The sequence below is a fragment of the Orbicella faveolata genome, unplaced genomic scaffold, assembly GCF_042242905.1.
Source record: "Orbicella faveolata isolate gen_17 unplaced genomic scaffold, um_ofav_v1 contig_35, whole genome shotgun sequence".
In the NCBI taxonomy this organism is placed as follows: domain Eukaryota; kingdom Metazoa; phylum Cnidaria; class Anthozoa; order Scleractinia; family Merulinidae; genus Orbicella; species Orbicella faveolata.
Window position 1 is genome coordinate 17,300,180 of NW_028301564.1, and position 15,074 is coordinate 17,315,253.

The 15,074-nt window shown below is 39.2% G+C and overlaps 1 protein-coding gene across 3 annotated transcripts; it reads right to left on the reverse strand.

Moving 5' to 3' along the window:
• Window positions 1-195: 195 nt before the first annotated feature.
• On the reverse strand, window positions 196-15,074 carry LOC110042216 (paired box protein Pax-6-like). Of its 3 annotated transcripts, none has more exons than XM_089273459.1 (9): window positions 14,973-15,074; window positions 10,536-10,666; window positions 9,875-10,459; window positions 7,957-8,156; window positions 6,518-6,733; window positions 5,444-5,786; window positions 4,614-4,649; window positions 3,711-3,936; window positions 196-3,070 (listed from the first exon to the last, which is right to left on the reverse strand). In XM_089273459.1, the coding sequence occupies exons 2-9, from the start codon at window positions 10,555-10,557 to the stop codon at window positions 3,010-3,012; spliced, it is 1,689 nt and encodes a 562-aa protein (XP_089129585.1). In that variant the 5' UTR covers window positions 10,558-10,666; window positions 14,973-15,074; the 3' UTR covers window positions 196-3,009. The 3 variants fall into 3 exon arrangements, with proteins under 3 accessions (XP_089129585.1, XP_089129583.1, XP_089129584.1); XM_089273457.1 differs by having other exon boundaries at window positions 7,945-8,156; XM_089273458.1 differs by lacking the exon at window positions 14,973-15,074 and adding an exon at window positions 10,793-10,865 and having other exon boundaries at window positions 7,945-8,156.

Below are 15,074 nucleotides of genomic sequence, written 5' to 3' on the forward strand. Positions count from 1 at the left end.
GTCTACTTTGTTTAACGCCTCAAATATGTTAATGCACGAAATGACTGTTTTTTTCAGAAATTCCTCCTTTCTGATCACTAGGGTGATTGCAAAGCCTCGCGGGTCAACCATATTGCACAAAAGAACATGGTCACGCGGTGATACTTCTTTTTCGATGGAATAAGCATAAGGTTTCATGACAACTTAACAACACAATCAGAGGTTAACACTTTATTATTGACAAACCGACTAAATGTATCCTTTAAATACATACCGCGGTGCTTAAATAGTACTTACACATACAACAGATCTCATTATATTAACCATGAGAAAAATACTGTTTTGGTCTGTGCCTACAAAAATACTTTCTAAACTACATCTCTTAAAGTAGAAAAATATCTCCGTAGTTATACAAAAGATTAGAAACATCGTTTAACTTATAAAAATACGCTACGGATATTGTTTTCTAAAAAAGTTATCTAAAAGTGATACTTTTGTATACACTGAAACTCTCGTGATAAAGGACGAACAGTAAAATGTATTGTAAATTCTGGTCTGTTCGATTTGTTTCAGTGGATTGGGTAGTACAGGTAGTAGATGATGTAACGTCATCGCGTAATTTACAAAGACAAATACACAAATTATGGTAAACTAAGTGGTTGATATAGAAATTTCATCTAATATTTCGCCGAAAATGCAAGGACTATTTTACATCTTGTCCTACAGAACTGCATTTCGATAAAAATAATATCTATACAAAATAATCTAGAAAACTTAAAGAGGGTACTTCTACGCCTTTCACCACGTCTGTCTTTTCCAGATATCATTAACTTGAGCACTGCCTTTTCATTCTTTGGCCAGTCCAATTAATCATGGAGTTTAAATACCATTCAAAAGAGAATTTTTCGTGATCCATAGCACCCTGCCCTTGAAGCGACATATTTAGGCGAGAAAACGTTTAGAAGGCATTCCTCTTCGCCCTGAAAACGTTTAGTTACGAACAGACGTAAATATGTACAAATGGCCATGTATTTCACACGCGTATATATAGAAAAAAAAAATAACATTTGTACTTTGAGGCATTCAGAATGTATGAAATTACTCCCAACCCACCCCCTGAAAGTCTCCCATGGTACCCCCTCATAATAGTCATGACCAGACTCCAATCTTCAACCCTGTACCTCCTTCAAGTCAATAGAGTGTCCTGTGTCTTCAAAACAATTGGAAACTCTTGAAAGCTGAAAGTACTTCCATATAGTTTTCATTTCAGTGGTCTAATCTGGGAAGTCTGTACTTGCAGATTCCAAGATATGAAATTTATAAGACTAAGACCTAAGGGAAGGGGTTAAATGCTACAGTCGTATTGCAAACTGTGTATTCTAAATACTCTCGACTAAATGTTACTCAGACTATTGGATCTACGTTAGGACCAACAAGAAAGAGCTCATGACTTAAGATAAATGCTAGTCAAACAAAACTTTCAATCAATACTCCTTCCATTCATGCAAATCTTTCCACCATAGTTAATAGAAGGGAATGGTTATTAAACCCGACAAAGTTCTTTGTTGTATGTTTTGTTCTCTTTTTTTTGCCTTGACCGTGCACAAAACACAATAGCTGTTTACTCCGTACTGAGGAACTCTCCAGTAGAAACGTGTTGGTTATGTAATTCACGCATAGCGTACGAGCGCAAAACAAACGATTGTGCACGGTCGTGAACCTTCCAACATAAATCTTGGCATGTTTGTTTGCTCCTTTGATGTTTTCCGGGCTTCATAACCACTCCCCTCTGTTAACTATGTTTCCATTGAATCCTAACACGTCTGACCACAGAAGTGTAACTATCACAACTACCTTGTTTTCCCGAAGAGCTCGTATCACAGAACTTTCATTTCAAGGTCTTGTCACTAAGAACTCGAAATAACACAGCATGTATTTTGGCAATAAATAGCACTAATTTCAATTTTCTTTCCAAGATCGAGGTTGTAGGTTAAAATGATTTTAACCTAGTTTAATTCTCAGTTTCCTTTGTCTTCTAATCCTAATTATTCATGATCCATGAACAATTAGGGTTAAGAGATAAAGGAATTTCATTTTCACCTGAATTTCATTTTGACCTACAACATATACACATATGCATGTTTGTCCTACAAGCTGCTTACTAGCCAGTAAGGTTTCGAGGGAAGAATTAATTTCTTCTCGCACCTGCCCCGTGTCCCTTGCCAACTGTTGACTTGTTGACAGGTTATCTTTGTGTTATGCTCTCCAACAAAAACCTCAAGAAGAAAGGTGGTGACATAACCTCTTTACAGTAATTTTATACACTAGTAAGTTACGACATCTAAGTTCACAAGTACCTACCTACCTATATACACATACACCGTACGTGTACGCCAATTTCCCTAAAGTGTACGACACGGGAAAAACATTTATTACATTAGCACGGCATAAATTGATTTCACACCAGAGCCATGATTAGAGAATTCAATTAAAAATGAATTCATGTAAGCTTAGTGCGGATAAGCCATCATTTAGACTGCTAGAGTCCAGAAGGATTGAGATAATCTAGGATTAACATCAATTCTTGTAGATTAATTGAGTTCCATAACTTGACAGACTATTTGCATTAGATTATTTTCATCTGTGATTTAAGAGAATGTTTGTTTATGTAGTGAGCATTTCCTCTTTGGTTTTTAACCAAAACAATCACTTTCTGAGATACACTGCACACAAGTATCAAAAATAGATTACACTATAAACTTAAGTCAAAAATAAACACGAAGTTCAACTCTGAATTTCTAAAAAGCGATAGCTCTCGGAGTTCCATTCATCACATCACATGGAACCCCCAAAATGTGTTCAGAACTTAATGCAAAACATTTCTTCTAATATCTAATTAAGTGTACACTGATAAATTTCATCAAGAAATTCACAAACTCTGTTTTCATAGCTATATCAATACCACTCCATGGTTAGACATTCGGCGATGGTATGATGACGAAGATAAAGTAGTGCCACATTAAATTTAACTTATGCAGTGGTGCTTAGTTTTGTGCCTGACATTCTTGATGGAGCTGGGGCTGAAGTAGTCCTGAAAAATATATAAGAAAAAGTAAGAATCAGGACATTGGTCATGCTAAATCTGTTCCAGGACTGACACATCATCAGTGTTGGCGTCCCACTCCGATTTTTGTGAAATGAAGGGACAAGCAATGTTTACCCCTCATAATAATAATAAATAAATAATAAAAAGATCTATATAGCGCCAGTATCCACTGATCCACTGGTCAAGATATCAGGATGTGGTGGCTGAACTTGAGCGTGACTTCATGTCACCTACAACTCCATTGCAGGTGACATGAACATGTAAGATAAAGTCTAGTACGTCTGGTGCTACTACAGCATGGCTCATTAGTCTGGGATGGGCCAAGTGTCCCATACTACTGAAAGCTATTTCTATTTCCAGAGCATTACGCCACTACATGTAGGAGTCTTTGTACCCCTCCCTTTTAATGGTATGCTAGTCTGTCACAGCCCCCCCCCCTACCCCCCACCCCTTCAACCGCATCATTTAAATGTGTTTTAACAGCTAAGTGGATAGACGCATTGTCAGAGTGAACTGTCTTGCCCAATACAATGCAAGAACTTCAGCCAGGGCTCAAACATATGTTGCAGACATCCGATATCCAGTGTACCAACTATAAACATACATGATTTGACAGCAGCCTTACCAATTAGCTGGAAGGAACACTGTTGGCCTGCCAATGAACCCCTGAGGAGCGTACGGAATCCACTGGTCAGGATATGGTGGCTGAACTTGAGCGTGGCTTGATGGGGGGAACTGGCCAGTCATGTCTGCTGGGATCTGGCCTCTTGTGAGTGTGCTCACTGGGGGGAGAACATATCCAGGGGCAGGGTTGGCAGCAGGGGGAGAGGTAGCCTGACCAACATCACCTCCTGTAAGACAAAAAGATTAGACCAGGGTGTTTACACTCATGTTCAATAAATCTACTGCATGTATTTTCCCCAATTTCAGCCAAACTTAGCACATTTCCAATGGGGGAGGGGGGAAATTGCAACTGACAAGTAAAAAGGAAACCGCTGCATAAACACAAAACATTTTTGATTTGCAGTGTGCAATTTGGCACACAACTATAACAATTAATTTTTGTGGGAAACTAGCCATCAAGCTATCAAGCCCACTCAGAGTTAGTCAAGTGTACGTTCGTAATATACCTGCCAATGGTGAAGAATACAATTGAATATAATTACGGAATATCACACATTTCAACTGCGGGAAAGACATAAAGACATGAATGATCAGAATGACTCGCCAGCACCCACATAATAGCTCAGTTGGTAGAGCACTGCACCAGTATTGCAGAGGCAATGGGTTTGAATCCCTCTCAAGCCTGAATGTTTTTTTTGGGCTTTAATTTCACAGCTACTTAAGTAGTGTACATAATTGCAATGATAATTCGTGTCTTTACATTTTTCACTCACTTCAGATATACGATCTGTTCATATATTCACTTGCACTATTTGATATTGTTAGTCAGATCATTTTTCATTTACAGTAGCTATTGCAGCCTTGAATTTACCACTAGCACCCAAATAGAACAAACAAAACTTACCGCTGGTAATGACTCGCTGATACTGTATTGGGCTACCTGAACACAGAGAAAAAAAAACAGAGAATTAGAAAGATTCATTTTATAATAAGATCCTTCTTTAGTGTTTTTCTTAAATTGAATTACAATATTTAAAGAGGAAACCACATCAGCCTTTTCATGCAGGTCCTCAATCCTAGTCAAACTGGAATTTGGAGATGTTGGTTTTGATGGACAGAGGAAAACCAGAGAACCCAGAGAAAAACCCTGCTAGCAAGGCAAGAACCAACAAGCTCAATTCTCATGTGGCACCAGGGGCCCGTTTCTTGAAAGCCACGGAATCTTTTTGGGCCTGAAAAGCCATTTTTAGTTAATCGGTATTTAAAGACAGAGAGGTGCATACGCCTGACACTTCTTGTATCAAGAGAATCTCTGTTCATGTTAAAAGTACATGAATAAAACAGCTCTGCAGTCAAAACGCGTGAGATTTTGCTACGGCTTTTTGGGTGCAAAAACTTTTTGTGACCTTCGAGAAATGGGCCCAAGGCTGGAACCAAACCCAGGCCACATTGGTGGGAGGCAAGCACTCTCACCACTACACCATTCCTTCTCCCCTAATAAATTAACAGTTTGGTTGATCAATTGTTTTGATTTGTAAAAGATGGACTTTTCCAATAATTTGAAAGCTGTAACTTAAAATTGGTTATAAGGAATTATCTGCAGTAAGTTTAACCATCCAACCAGTATAACAAAGAGAAAATACAACGTAAATCTATATTTGATAACACAACTTTTAGGGACACCGTACAACAGCCACTGTAGGTAGGCAGGCAGGCAGATAGATAGATACTTACGTGAGGCATAAGAGGGTGAAGTTGTCATCACACTTTGCCCAACAGTAGAGTACCCTACTGAAGAAGTGTTTTGGCTAGCTGGGTGTGACTGAGTGTGGTCACTGAGGCGCATAGTATACCCCTGTCCATTAGCCATGGGGTGGGAAGCTTGTATCAGATTACTACTTGGGACAGCAATGAACGTTGGGCTGTGTGCCACAGCTGAAGATCGCATCATGTCATAAGACTGCTGCTGAACCTGTGGTGGTGGGGCCAAGTTGGGAATGCCCATGGTTGTATGCATGGCCATGTTGGGATCAGAAACTGGTTTAAGCTCCGTTAATTCTGCTTTTACTGGCGCATCCTGTTGACAATAAAACCCAGGCATGGTGTTAAAGTTCAGAAATCAGCTACATGAAATAATATCTACTGAGCGTCTACTGCATCATGAAATGAAAGCAAATAGTTTGTTTTCAGTAAAAGTCATAGCTGATAAAATAATATTCAAGAAATAGAAAACATGTACATATCATGTACTGTGTTTCTATTGAGTTACAAAACATGAATGGAAGTTTGGGAGACAAGAAATGCTGTGCGAACACAAGCCAAAAGATGAGTGTTTCCACAGCTTTTTCATGTTCTCCCAAACTTTCATGAGTGTTCCTATAGCTCAATAGGAACATGGAGAACATGTTTTCTATTGTCTACTTTGATAATCAAAATGTAAATTCTCATTGCTCACACCATCATTACATCAACAGCTCTTGCTAGTTCTGTTTCTATCAAGTTATGGAAATGCAATTTTTAACCATTCAGTGCACATAGTTTCCTCGGGCTATTTTCTAAATAGTAATATTGGAAAATCCATTCACACAATACATGTCCTGGTACAATGTCTGATCTTGACAATGATACGATTACTAAGTGCACTATACCAATCAAAGAAATTTACATGTAATCTCAAGATCTGTGAATACAACATTTCACTTGAAAAATCATTAAATGAATGCACTCTTGGATCCCTTTGCAATTTGTATGATAACAATTTTTGACCTTGAGCCCGTCTGTGTTACATTACACAAGCCACAAACTCACGTCATGAACTTGAGGGTATTGATGAGATGGAATGCTCTCATCATGAACTGGTGTGGGGTGATTTGGAGGAGGGCTTATCACAGTTGTAGGGTAACCAGTAGCTGAGTTAATAAAGGTTGTCGGCACTGTCTGGGCGGGGCTAGCTGCTGTGGGGCTTCCGATAGGAGGCACCTTTTCTTGCTTCCTCCACTTAGCTCTTCGATTTGAAAACCATACCTGCAAACAGGAAGGTGGAAGTCAGGACCTGTAGGGCAGTTCTGTTTGATGGCAATTTTGTTTTGATATTAAGTGTGATGAATGCAATTGCTAAAGTCAAGAACTTCTGAAAAATTTCACTGTAAAACTAATATAATTATATAAAACTTCAGGGAAAAGGTTTATCAAAGAGAAAAGTCCTCAAATTTTACTTTGAAATTCATAAGTGAAATTAATAAATGCTTGAATGCTTTGTTCAGAAGGAAAAATTCCAGTAAATTACTCCTGTTAACATTATTCAGCTGAGCTTCTGACCTTTGGATCACAAGCAGTTGTTACTCACAAGTGACATTTTCAATCCAGATAGTCAAAACACCTGAATATTAAAAGTGTTCCTGTAAAATTGCAACTAATGACCTTCTAAAATGAAACAATTGGTCAGATTTAGATAATTGCATAACAGTAAACCAATCACATCATCCTGCAAAGAATATAATGCCAAATGCAATAAGCTCATAATATGACTATTTTGACAGACTGAACTACATGCGTAAGCAGCAGTTACTGGTTACATGCCCTGTACAAAAATTACTCTTAATTACTTGCACAAAAACACAAGAGAAATTAGACCAGGTTAAATCCATCACTGCTAAGCTGGAAAATTAATTGGATACACGCCATTAATGTAAGTTGAAGGTTAACATGCCAGTGTCACTGAAGAAGAACAGAGTTAGAGATGCAAAAGAACTTTAAAGCAATCACCATTTTCAGAAAAAACTCTTTTTGATTGATCATTTTGGCAGCTTGTTTGCAAAACAGGACACTACACAAATGAAAAATCTAAGTTTGCCAAAATGATTGACAAAGAAACACAACCAAAATGTAAATTTCTTGCAAAGTGAGTATTTTCTCTTGTTTTTTGGAAGTTTTGTAATTCTAAGTATGCAATTTTCCTATTATACACAAATAAACTGGGGACAAAATTGCACTTTTTTGCACCTGTAACAATATTCACAAGTAACACAAATTATACCTGAATTTGAAGTAATTCATTTCCAAGCTTAGAATCGGTTAGTGTTTATTATGTTCTATGTCGATGATCATCATTAGGCAATTTGTTAGAAACATGTCTCATGCAGTGATAGATAATCCCAGTTCTTTAAAGATCAAAACCGAAGCACTGCAATCTTTTTAACCTCTTTTTCCAGCATTAACAGCAATGACTTTAGTACCTGAATTCTTGCCTCAGAAAGTTCAACATCTTGAGCAAGCTTTTCGCGAGTGAAGACGTCGGGATAGTGTGTCTTCTCAAAAGTTTTTTCCAGCTGCTCAATCTGGTCACCAGAGAACGTAGTACGTTGACGGCGCACTATCTTGCGTCCATGGAGATCTGTTGGTGAAGTGGCATCTCCCTCTGCTTGGACCTCCTCTTCTGAATGGCTCCCTTTGGAGACAAAAGTTGAACTGTTAACACTCATCATACCTATCTAGAGGGTGACAATTAAGGTTTAAGTCAGACATAAATTGCAACATTTTGGGGTGTGAAATTTAAGGTGACTTTTCCTAGCAAAAACAAGATCTGCTGGAAAAAAAGACCTGATTTAGTTTTATAACTTATGACTATCCACTAAATAAGAATCAACTACCCATATACAGTCCCTAGCTTGATTGTCATCATGTAAGCTCTGAGAATTTTTGTTTTCTTACTCTGAGAACTTGATGCTGTAACAAGAAATCCACCCTAATTTCTTTATTATTATTCAAGATTAACTGTTTGTCTGACAATGTATAGAAAACAGAAAGAAAAATTTGGTATCGATCATTCCTAGGAATAATTGAAGGATGGTGGTGCTGTGTCCTTCATCATATAGACAAAGTTTCAGAAAATATCCATACCCACTTGAGCTTTTCTTATTGAGCCAGTTCCCCAAAAAGTCTAGTTTAACTTTAGGCTTTCCTAAAGCAGACCCCCAGACCCTAACCCCCAGGGTAGTCAATCAATAAAAATCAATATTGAAAAACCACTTGATAAATTCATATCAATCGATAAATTGAATTTAAGTATTATCGATGTTATCAATCAATCGATAAAACTCAATACTCACACACTAGCGAAGTTTTAAGGTTATCGATTTCATCGGATTTATTGATCGACTTTGTTTAATTTGTTAGGTTACACTTTGAAAAGCTACATCCGTCAACAAGTTTGCACACTACATTGAAATTTATATCAATCAGTAAATTTCAGAGTCACAATTCTACACATTCAAGTCCAGGAGTGAACGTTCTCAGGGGGAAAGTAAATTTAAGAGAGGACAGTGGAATTGCCATGCGCGATTTTTCGAAGCTCCCGATTCTTAGAATCAAATATTGTTTCCCTCCACTCAGTCCGAGATTAAGTATACCCCTGATTTCAATTTTATCGATTGACAACACCAGACTTACCCACAAGGGAATGGATATTTTTGAGAAACCTCACAATGTATCTGTATGTCTTTGCAAAAAGTTAAAATTCAAAATAGCCTAAACTTGTCATCAGAGATTTCAAAAACTGGTTCGGCTAAAACACCAAATAAATAAAATAAAATCTGGAGACGTTTGAAGAGAAACAATTAGATAATGAAGGGATTAAGGCAATATGACGTGCGTGACAATTCTACTGACATCATACATGTACCTTACAAAAAAAATTTCAGTTTTCCAATTTAATTACATGTACTTGGATGACTAAAATTTCAAGAGTAAAGGTAAGAATTTTCCTACATTCCGAATTGTGTCTTCCTAGTTCTCTTACAGCGATTTTGTTCTGAGAAAACAACCCTGACTTTTCATAGCGTTTCCAATATTAAATTCGACTATACAGAAGCCTCGAATAGGTTCACAACTAATTCTCTTTCCGCTAGTTTCGTAACTGAATAAAAAATCTATAAAATGTTAATACAAATGAGAGTAAAAAGTGTACACAGTCATATTCTGAACGATCTTAATCGACTGACAAAATTACACCTATATGTAAACAAATTTTCGCGCGCGCGGCAACGATAAAATTACGAAATAATTATACGCATGTGCAGAAGGTCGTGTCTGAGTATAGGGTTTCCTCACGACAAAAAAAATTCCATCACACAACTTCGAAATAACAAATAAAACACGCCAAAATACCTGTGCTTTCTGCGCTCTCAACAGAATGTTTCCTCTTACTCGATGGAATGGAATTCGGCGGGTGGGCTCCCATTCCGAGTATTCCACTGATGGAATACGAACTTCGCGGTACATGCACACCACCACTCTCCACTTTCATATTAACTTCGGAACCTCCGTTTGCAATCTCTTCCTTAGTCGGGCTCATTTTGTCTCCACTGTTGATACGATTTCGAACAATTCTGTTGATGGAGCTCACACTGGGAACATTGTCAGATGAGCATACTCCTTCGCTTAAAAGCCGGTCCCGAATCTCCCAGGCAAACATGGTGGGGTTCGCACGCTTGTATTCGGCGATCTTGTTGACGACGGGACCTGTTGCTACCTTCGGCTTACTTCCTCCGATTACGCCAGGCCTAATGGAGCCAGTCTCGTAGAATCGGCATAAAATCTTACTGACACAACCGTGGGAAACCCTCAACTGCCGGGAAATGTCACATGGCCTTACTCCGCTCTGAGCCAACTCAACAATTCTCGATCGAACAACATCTGGTAGAGGTCTTCCATTGACGAACAACCCTCCGAGCTGGTTAACCCCTCCATGTCCTAAGGAGCAGTAAAGAAGCGCTTAGACTGTGCGTTCGGATTTGTTTTGCTACTAAACACAACATTCATTAACTACCTTGCTTCGTGGTGTGAGCCATTCCGGGGGACCCGTCGATCCGTGTGTATTTTGCCTTTCCAAAAATCACTCAGGCGCTTCGAGCTCAGTCAGGCGTTACTAAACACTGTCACTGGGCCGTAAGCGAAAACCTGTGAAAATCAAATAAAGAGCACAAATACTATCAAGTTTCTGCTGCAGATCACTGGAGCGTTTCAAGCACTGTAGAAAGCAGACAGAGCGAAGCCCTTTGCCAACTTCGCATTCCTATCACACACCTCGTGGTTTCGGACGTGAGACTTGCAAATGATCGCGCCCTTCAATTCCTTGGCTTTCGGAATATTGCAACGAACCCAAGTCAAAACTGATTGACAGATTTTCCCAAAACGAATTTTTGATTGGTTCGTTGAGAAAGGAATTGTTCTCTAAACCTAATTTGGGTGACCGGAAAACAATTAAACAACTGCCGATCTGTCATTCATCTATGTTTAATAGAAGTATTATCACTTGATAACCATTTTCTTCCCCCGGGATTTCGACCCAAAATTCTCAAGGCCGACCACCACAGTCAATATTTTGTGGGATTCCCACAGATGGCTTTCGCATTGAGTACGATACAGCGCAACGCTTATTACACGAGGATAACGATAAGGGAACGTCCGAATTTCCTGATTGTCACTGCGTCGAGATTGTGCGTAAAAAATTACCATATGTAAGCTGGCATTGTCTTTGATTTCACTTTGGCGCGCGTTTGTCACACTGCAAAGGAATCTGCGCCGAGGAGAAAGGCAGCGAGGTGCGATAAGCAGTAAACTGTGACTGATTTTTAGTTAGGGATCAGATATTTACTGTACCGTATCAGAGAACTACCTTAACTACACCACGCCATATATGCAGCGGGAGCAAAACTGGCGTCAAGCGAAAGTCGATGCAAAACAAACGCAAAACTATCAAGTAGGAGATTGAATATGATCTCGAACCCTATTGAAAAGCGCTCTTTGTGTTGGTGATGCCTTAATAGCGTCCTACAAAGCGCTTTTTCACAGCGAAGCTTGGCAACCAAATTTGCATCTCTTTGGCAAAATTCTTTTGTTGTTTTCCGACGAGAGGAAAGCGGAAAACGGCTGCACGAATAACGGGCATTGGAAACTACTTAGCGCCCACTGGCCATTGTTATGTTTTTATTATTTGTTTTTCGCGCAATAAATGATTGAGCCACTTTCGCCAATTTCATGCTAGAATGAAGCTAGGGAGTACAGACTAGCAATCTCGATTCGTTAAGTCGTGGCGAGCTGTTTGCGTTCGCAATGTTGGTCCTGAAAAATAACTTCTCGCAGATCATGGCACAATATAAGCGCATTTCATTATTGTTTTCCGACTTGCCCCTGAGCGTATACAAGACCTTTTGACTTCTAATTATGAAATGTGCAAGTTGTGAGATGAATATTAATATCCGGAGGGCGTGAGATGAATTTTTAAGAAGCTGTTGACTTGTTAACAAGCGAACACAGACACTTGATGTCTTGAGAGTCGGCTGAAAAGGCGCGAATTGGTTAAACAGCTCTTACACAGAAATTTGTCCTGTCGAGAATGATTCGGAAGGAAATCGCGGTTACTCTATTTTATCAAGTTTGACTGTGAGCGCTTTTCAAGACAGAAAATGCTCCCGGCTATATTTCGACAATTACTGTGGCATGTAGCGCAATCGCGCGGCAGATATTTGCAGGTCTTAGATAATTTACTGGCATTTCATGCTTAAAGTGGGTGAATAGTATATTGCCTTTGCGACAAAAATATTTAATCTAGCTTCCGTAGCAGTTTGGTTTGTACATTTTTCTTCATGGCGGGCAAGTGAAATTCCATTCTTCATTGGAGGCCAATGACGTCATCACATTGGCATTTTCCCTTTGCTCGAAAGCAAAGACATACCTCCAATATGTTCAACAAAACGTTTTGCCAGTGAAGTTTTCTCGCCGCATTGCACAAAAAAGTGCAGCTGTCCGAAAAAACTAGCCACGTGTCTATGTGGTGGAACATAATTTCGCTTAATCTCTATGTAACCAAAAAGAGATTTAACGCGCGGCTGGGTTTGAGTACAAAAAACGCGATATTAGGGCTTACATGCGTTCAAGCTCAGTGCCTGATTTTTTCTCGAATGAGCTCGTGCTGTTTTCTGGGATTTTTTTCTTTAAGATTCCAAAGGTTTTCTGACACTGTGGATGAAGTCACAAAGACATGATTTCGCTTGTTTTTGATTAGCATAAAGTATTGGAATTTTTAACCTATGTTCATTAATTAAGCCCTTGGGCTAACCATCAAATACTGATTTGGTTCATTCAGAATAGGTGGACTTTGCAATGAGAGTTATGATAGAATATAGTTCAGATGAGGCAGATGAAAAAGTTTTTAAGTTGCTCTACCCTGAGACAAGATTTACATGTTGCGCGGAAAATGCTTTTGACCTTTGAAATCCAAAGTGGCCAAGAAGGTGCTTGATCAAACGGAAAACGCTGAAGAGACTTTTGCACGCAAGAGCGCGCGGCATCAGGCACGAAATCAAGAGAGCGTTGCCTCTTAAAATGACCTATTTGTGGCACGAAGCCGTGCGGGTTGATAACCTCAACTGCATGATGACGAATTAGTTCCTTGTTCCTTCCCCGATGAAAGCGTGAGACGAAAGCGCTGATTACATCCTGTTCTCTTTGTTCAGTTATGTTTCTCTTTTATTAGATTTCGAAACTGTTTTAGAAGTGCTCTTCAATCATTATATAAATGTGCAATGCAAATATACAATAATGGAAACATGGGAAGACCTCGACAAACAGAAAACAATGTTAGTGGCTGTTCTAGAATTGTCTATTCTCAGAAGCAATAAGAACGAGATTTCAAGACTGATGCATTTGCGTGTATTGATGGCATGGCTCAAACGTCATCTAAGCGCTATATTCTACCTTTCCTGTGTTATCATTGCATCTTAACCATCCTTGAGGCACAGAAAGATAAGCATCTACAGGTTTTATGCCTCTTATATAAAACAAACTGTACCGTTTTGCTGTGCTGTGCAGTGCAGACAGTCAAGAGTTTCACGTATTAAGCAAAATTGCTTCCTCAACTCAGAAAACACACACTAGTCTTTGAACTAAAGTTTCGTTATGAATAAGGATTCTCTTACAGACTAAACAATATTCTTGATCGCAACACACATGTGCACCCAATTCCTCACTCTATGATAAATCCTTCGCTCAAATTAACTCGTTCTTTAACATCTCGCAGCAGATTCGCCAGTTCGCTACACATGTTTAGTGTCTTTCTGATGTTCAAGTTGACTGGTTTGCGGTTCAACTTCGGGCTTTTTAAACCGGGGTTCCTATCGAGTGCGTCAGTGTTAATTCGACGCAGATCAGCAGAGAGAGACAAAATGCTCGTTGCGTCTTCAGCTTAACTCGTTGCATGCTTCAGTATTCTAGAGCAGTGATGTGTGGCAGCAAAAGTCGCAGACTTCAACGGATACAGAAGTGTTTCTCTTCAAGCCAATGCCATGCTCTTTTGCTGAATTTGCTCGAGAAAAAATGACACTAACAACTTTTCAGTGCACAAACTATTTACCTTTGCACAAGAAACAACTTTATATCTCATATACTGAAGTCGAGTTACGCGCACGAGAAATTCCGTGAGCTGTTTAAGCCCTATTTAAGTCATTCCCTTCTCCTGAGATCTTGCCGTAGTTTATCAACTTAAGTCTTAAGATTTCTCGCAAACGTTCAACCTCGATCGGTTTAACCTTCAAGCGCACTCAATTTCTTCACTGCACCTCGCTGTTCGTTCCGATAATCAAATTCAAAGGTATTTACTGGCTTATCACAGATCACTGCACTATTCTACCCTAACTTCACACCTCAGTCGAATGAATCCGTGTTAAACCAATGAACCAGAAATGTAAAACAAAATCGTCCCTGTCTTCGACCACATCTCACCAAGTGGTATTTTCATCGGATATCGCGACTCGATACGGAACGACGGTTTGACTGTCCCGGTCTTAGTCACATCGAAGGCGAGAGGCTCGCTTGCCTTCGTCTTCGGCAAATATTTGCGTAGTAAACACAGGCTCGTGTCTAGGCGTCAGGAAGGATTTGTGGACGAAATTGTTTGTTTGCCAGAGATTTATCACAACTATAGTCAAGCATGAGATAGCAGGAAAACATGCGAAACAAATCGTTGAAAAGAACGCAGCCAACAGACACAACGCGAATTAGCTTTGCTATATCTGGATGCGTTTCGAAACTAGGCGAGTAGAACGCAACCAAATTCCTTCACATGTGTACAAAGGAACAAATTTGACCACAAATTAAACTAAAAAAAAATCTCTCTCTATCTCTTTCTAATTGTTTAAGTATGCTAAGTGAAAAGGAACACAACAAACTATATTTCAAGAGGACAAAAAATAGCAACTCACTTTACCTTTTTAAGCGAGTGTGCTCAGCTCGCTTGGCTCCGGCAAATATTCTTGACAAAGGTATAAGAAGTTTGTAAAGGGTTTGCCAATAAATAGGGAGTCATAGA

Coding starts and splice junctions, on each gene's coding strand:
- LOC110042216 (XM_089273457.1), bottom strand. CDS start 10,557: ATGGCTCACACCACGAAGCAAG. Junction 10,460..10,535: donor GGCTCACACCACGAAGCAAG/GTAGTTAATGAA, acceptor ACTGCTCCTTAG/GACATGGAGGGGTTAACCAG. Junction 8,157..9,874: donor TGAGAGCGCAGAAAGCACAG/GTATTTTGGCGT, acceptor TTGTCTCCAAAG/GGAGCCATTCAGAAGAGGAG.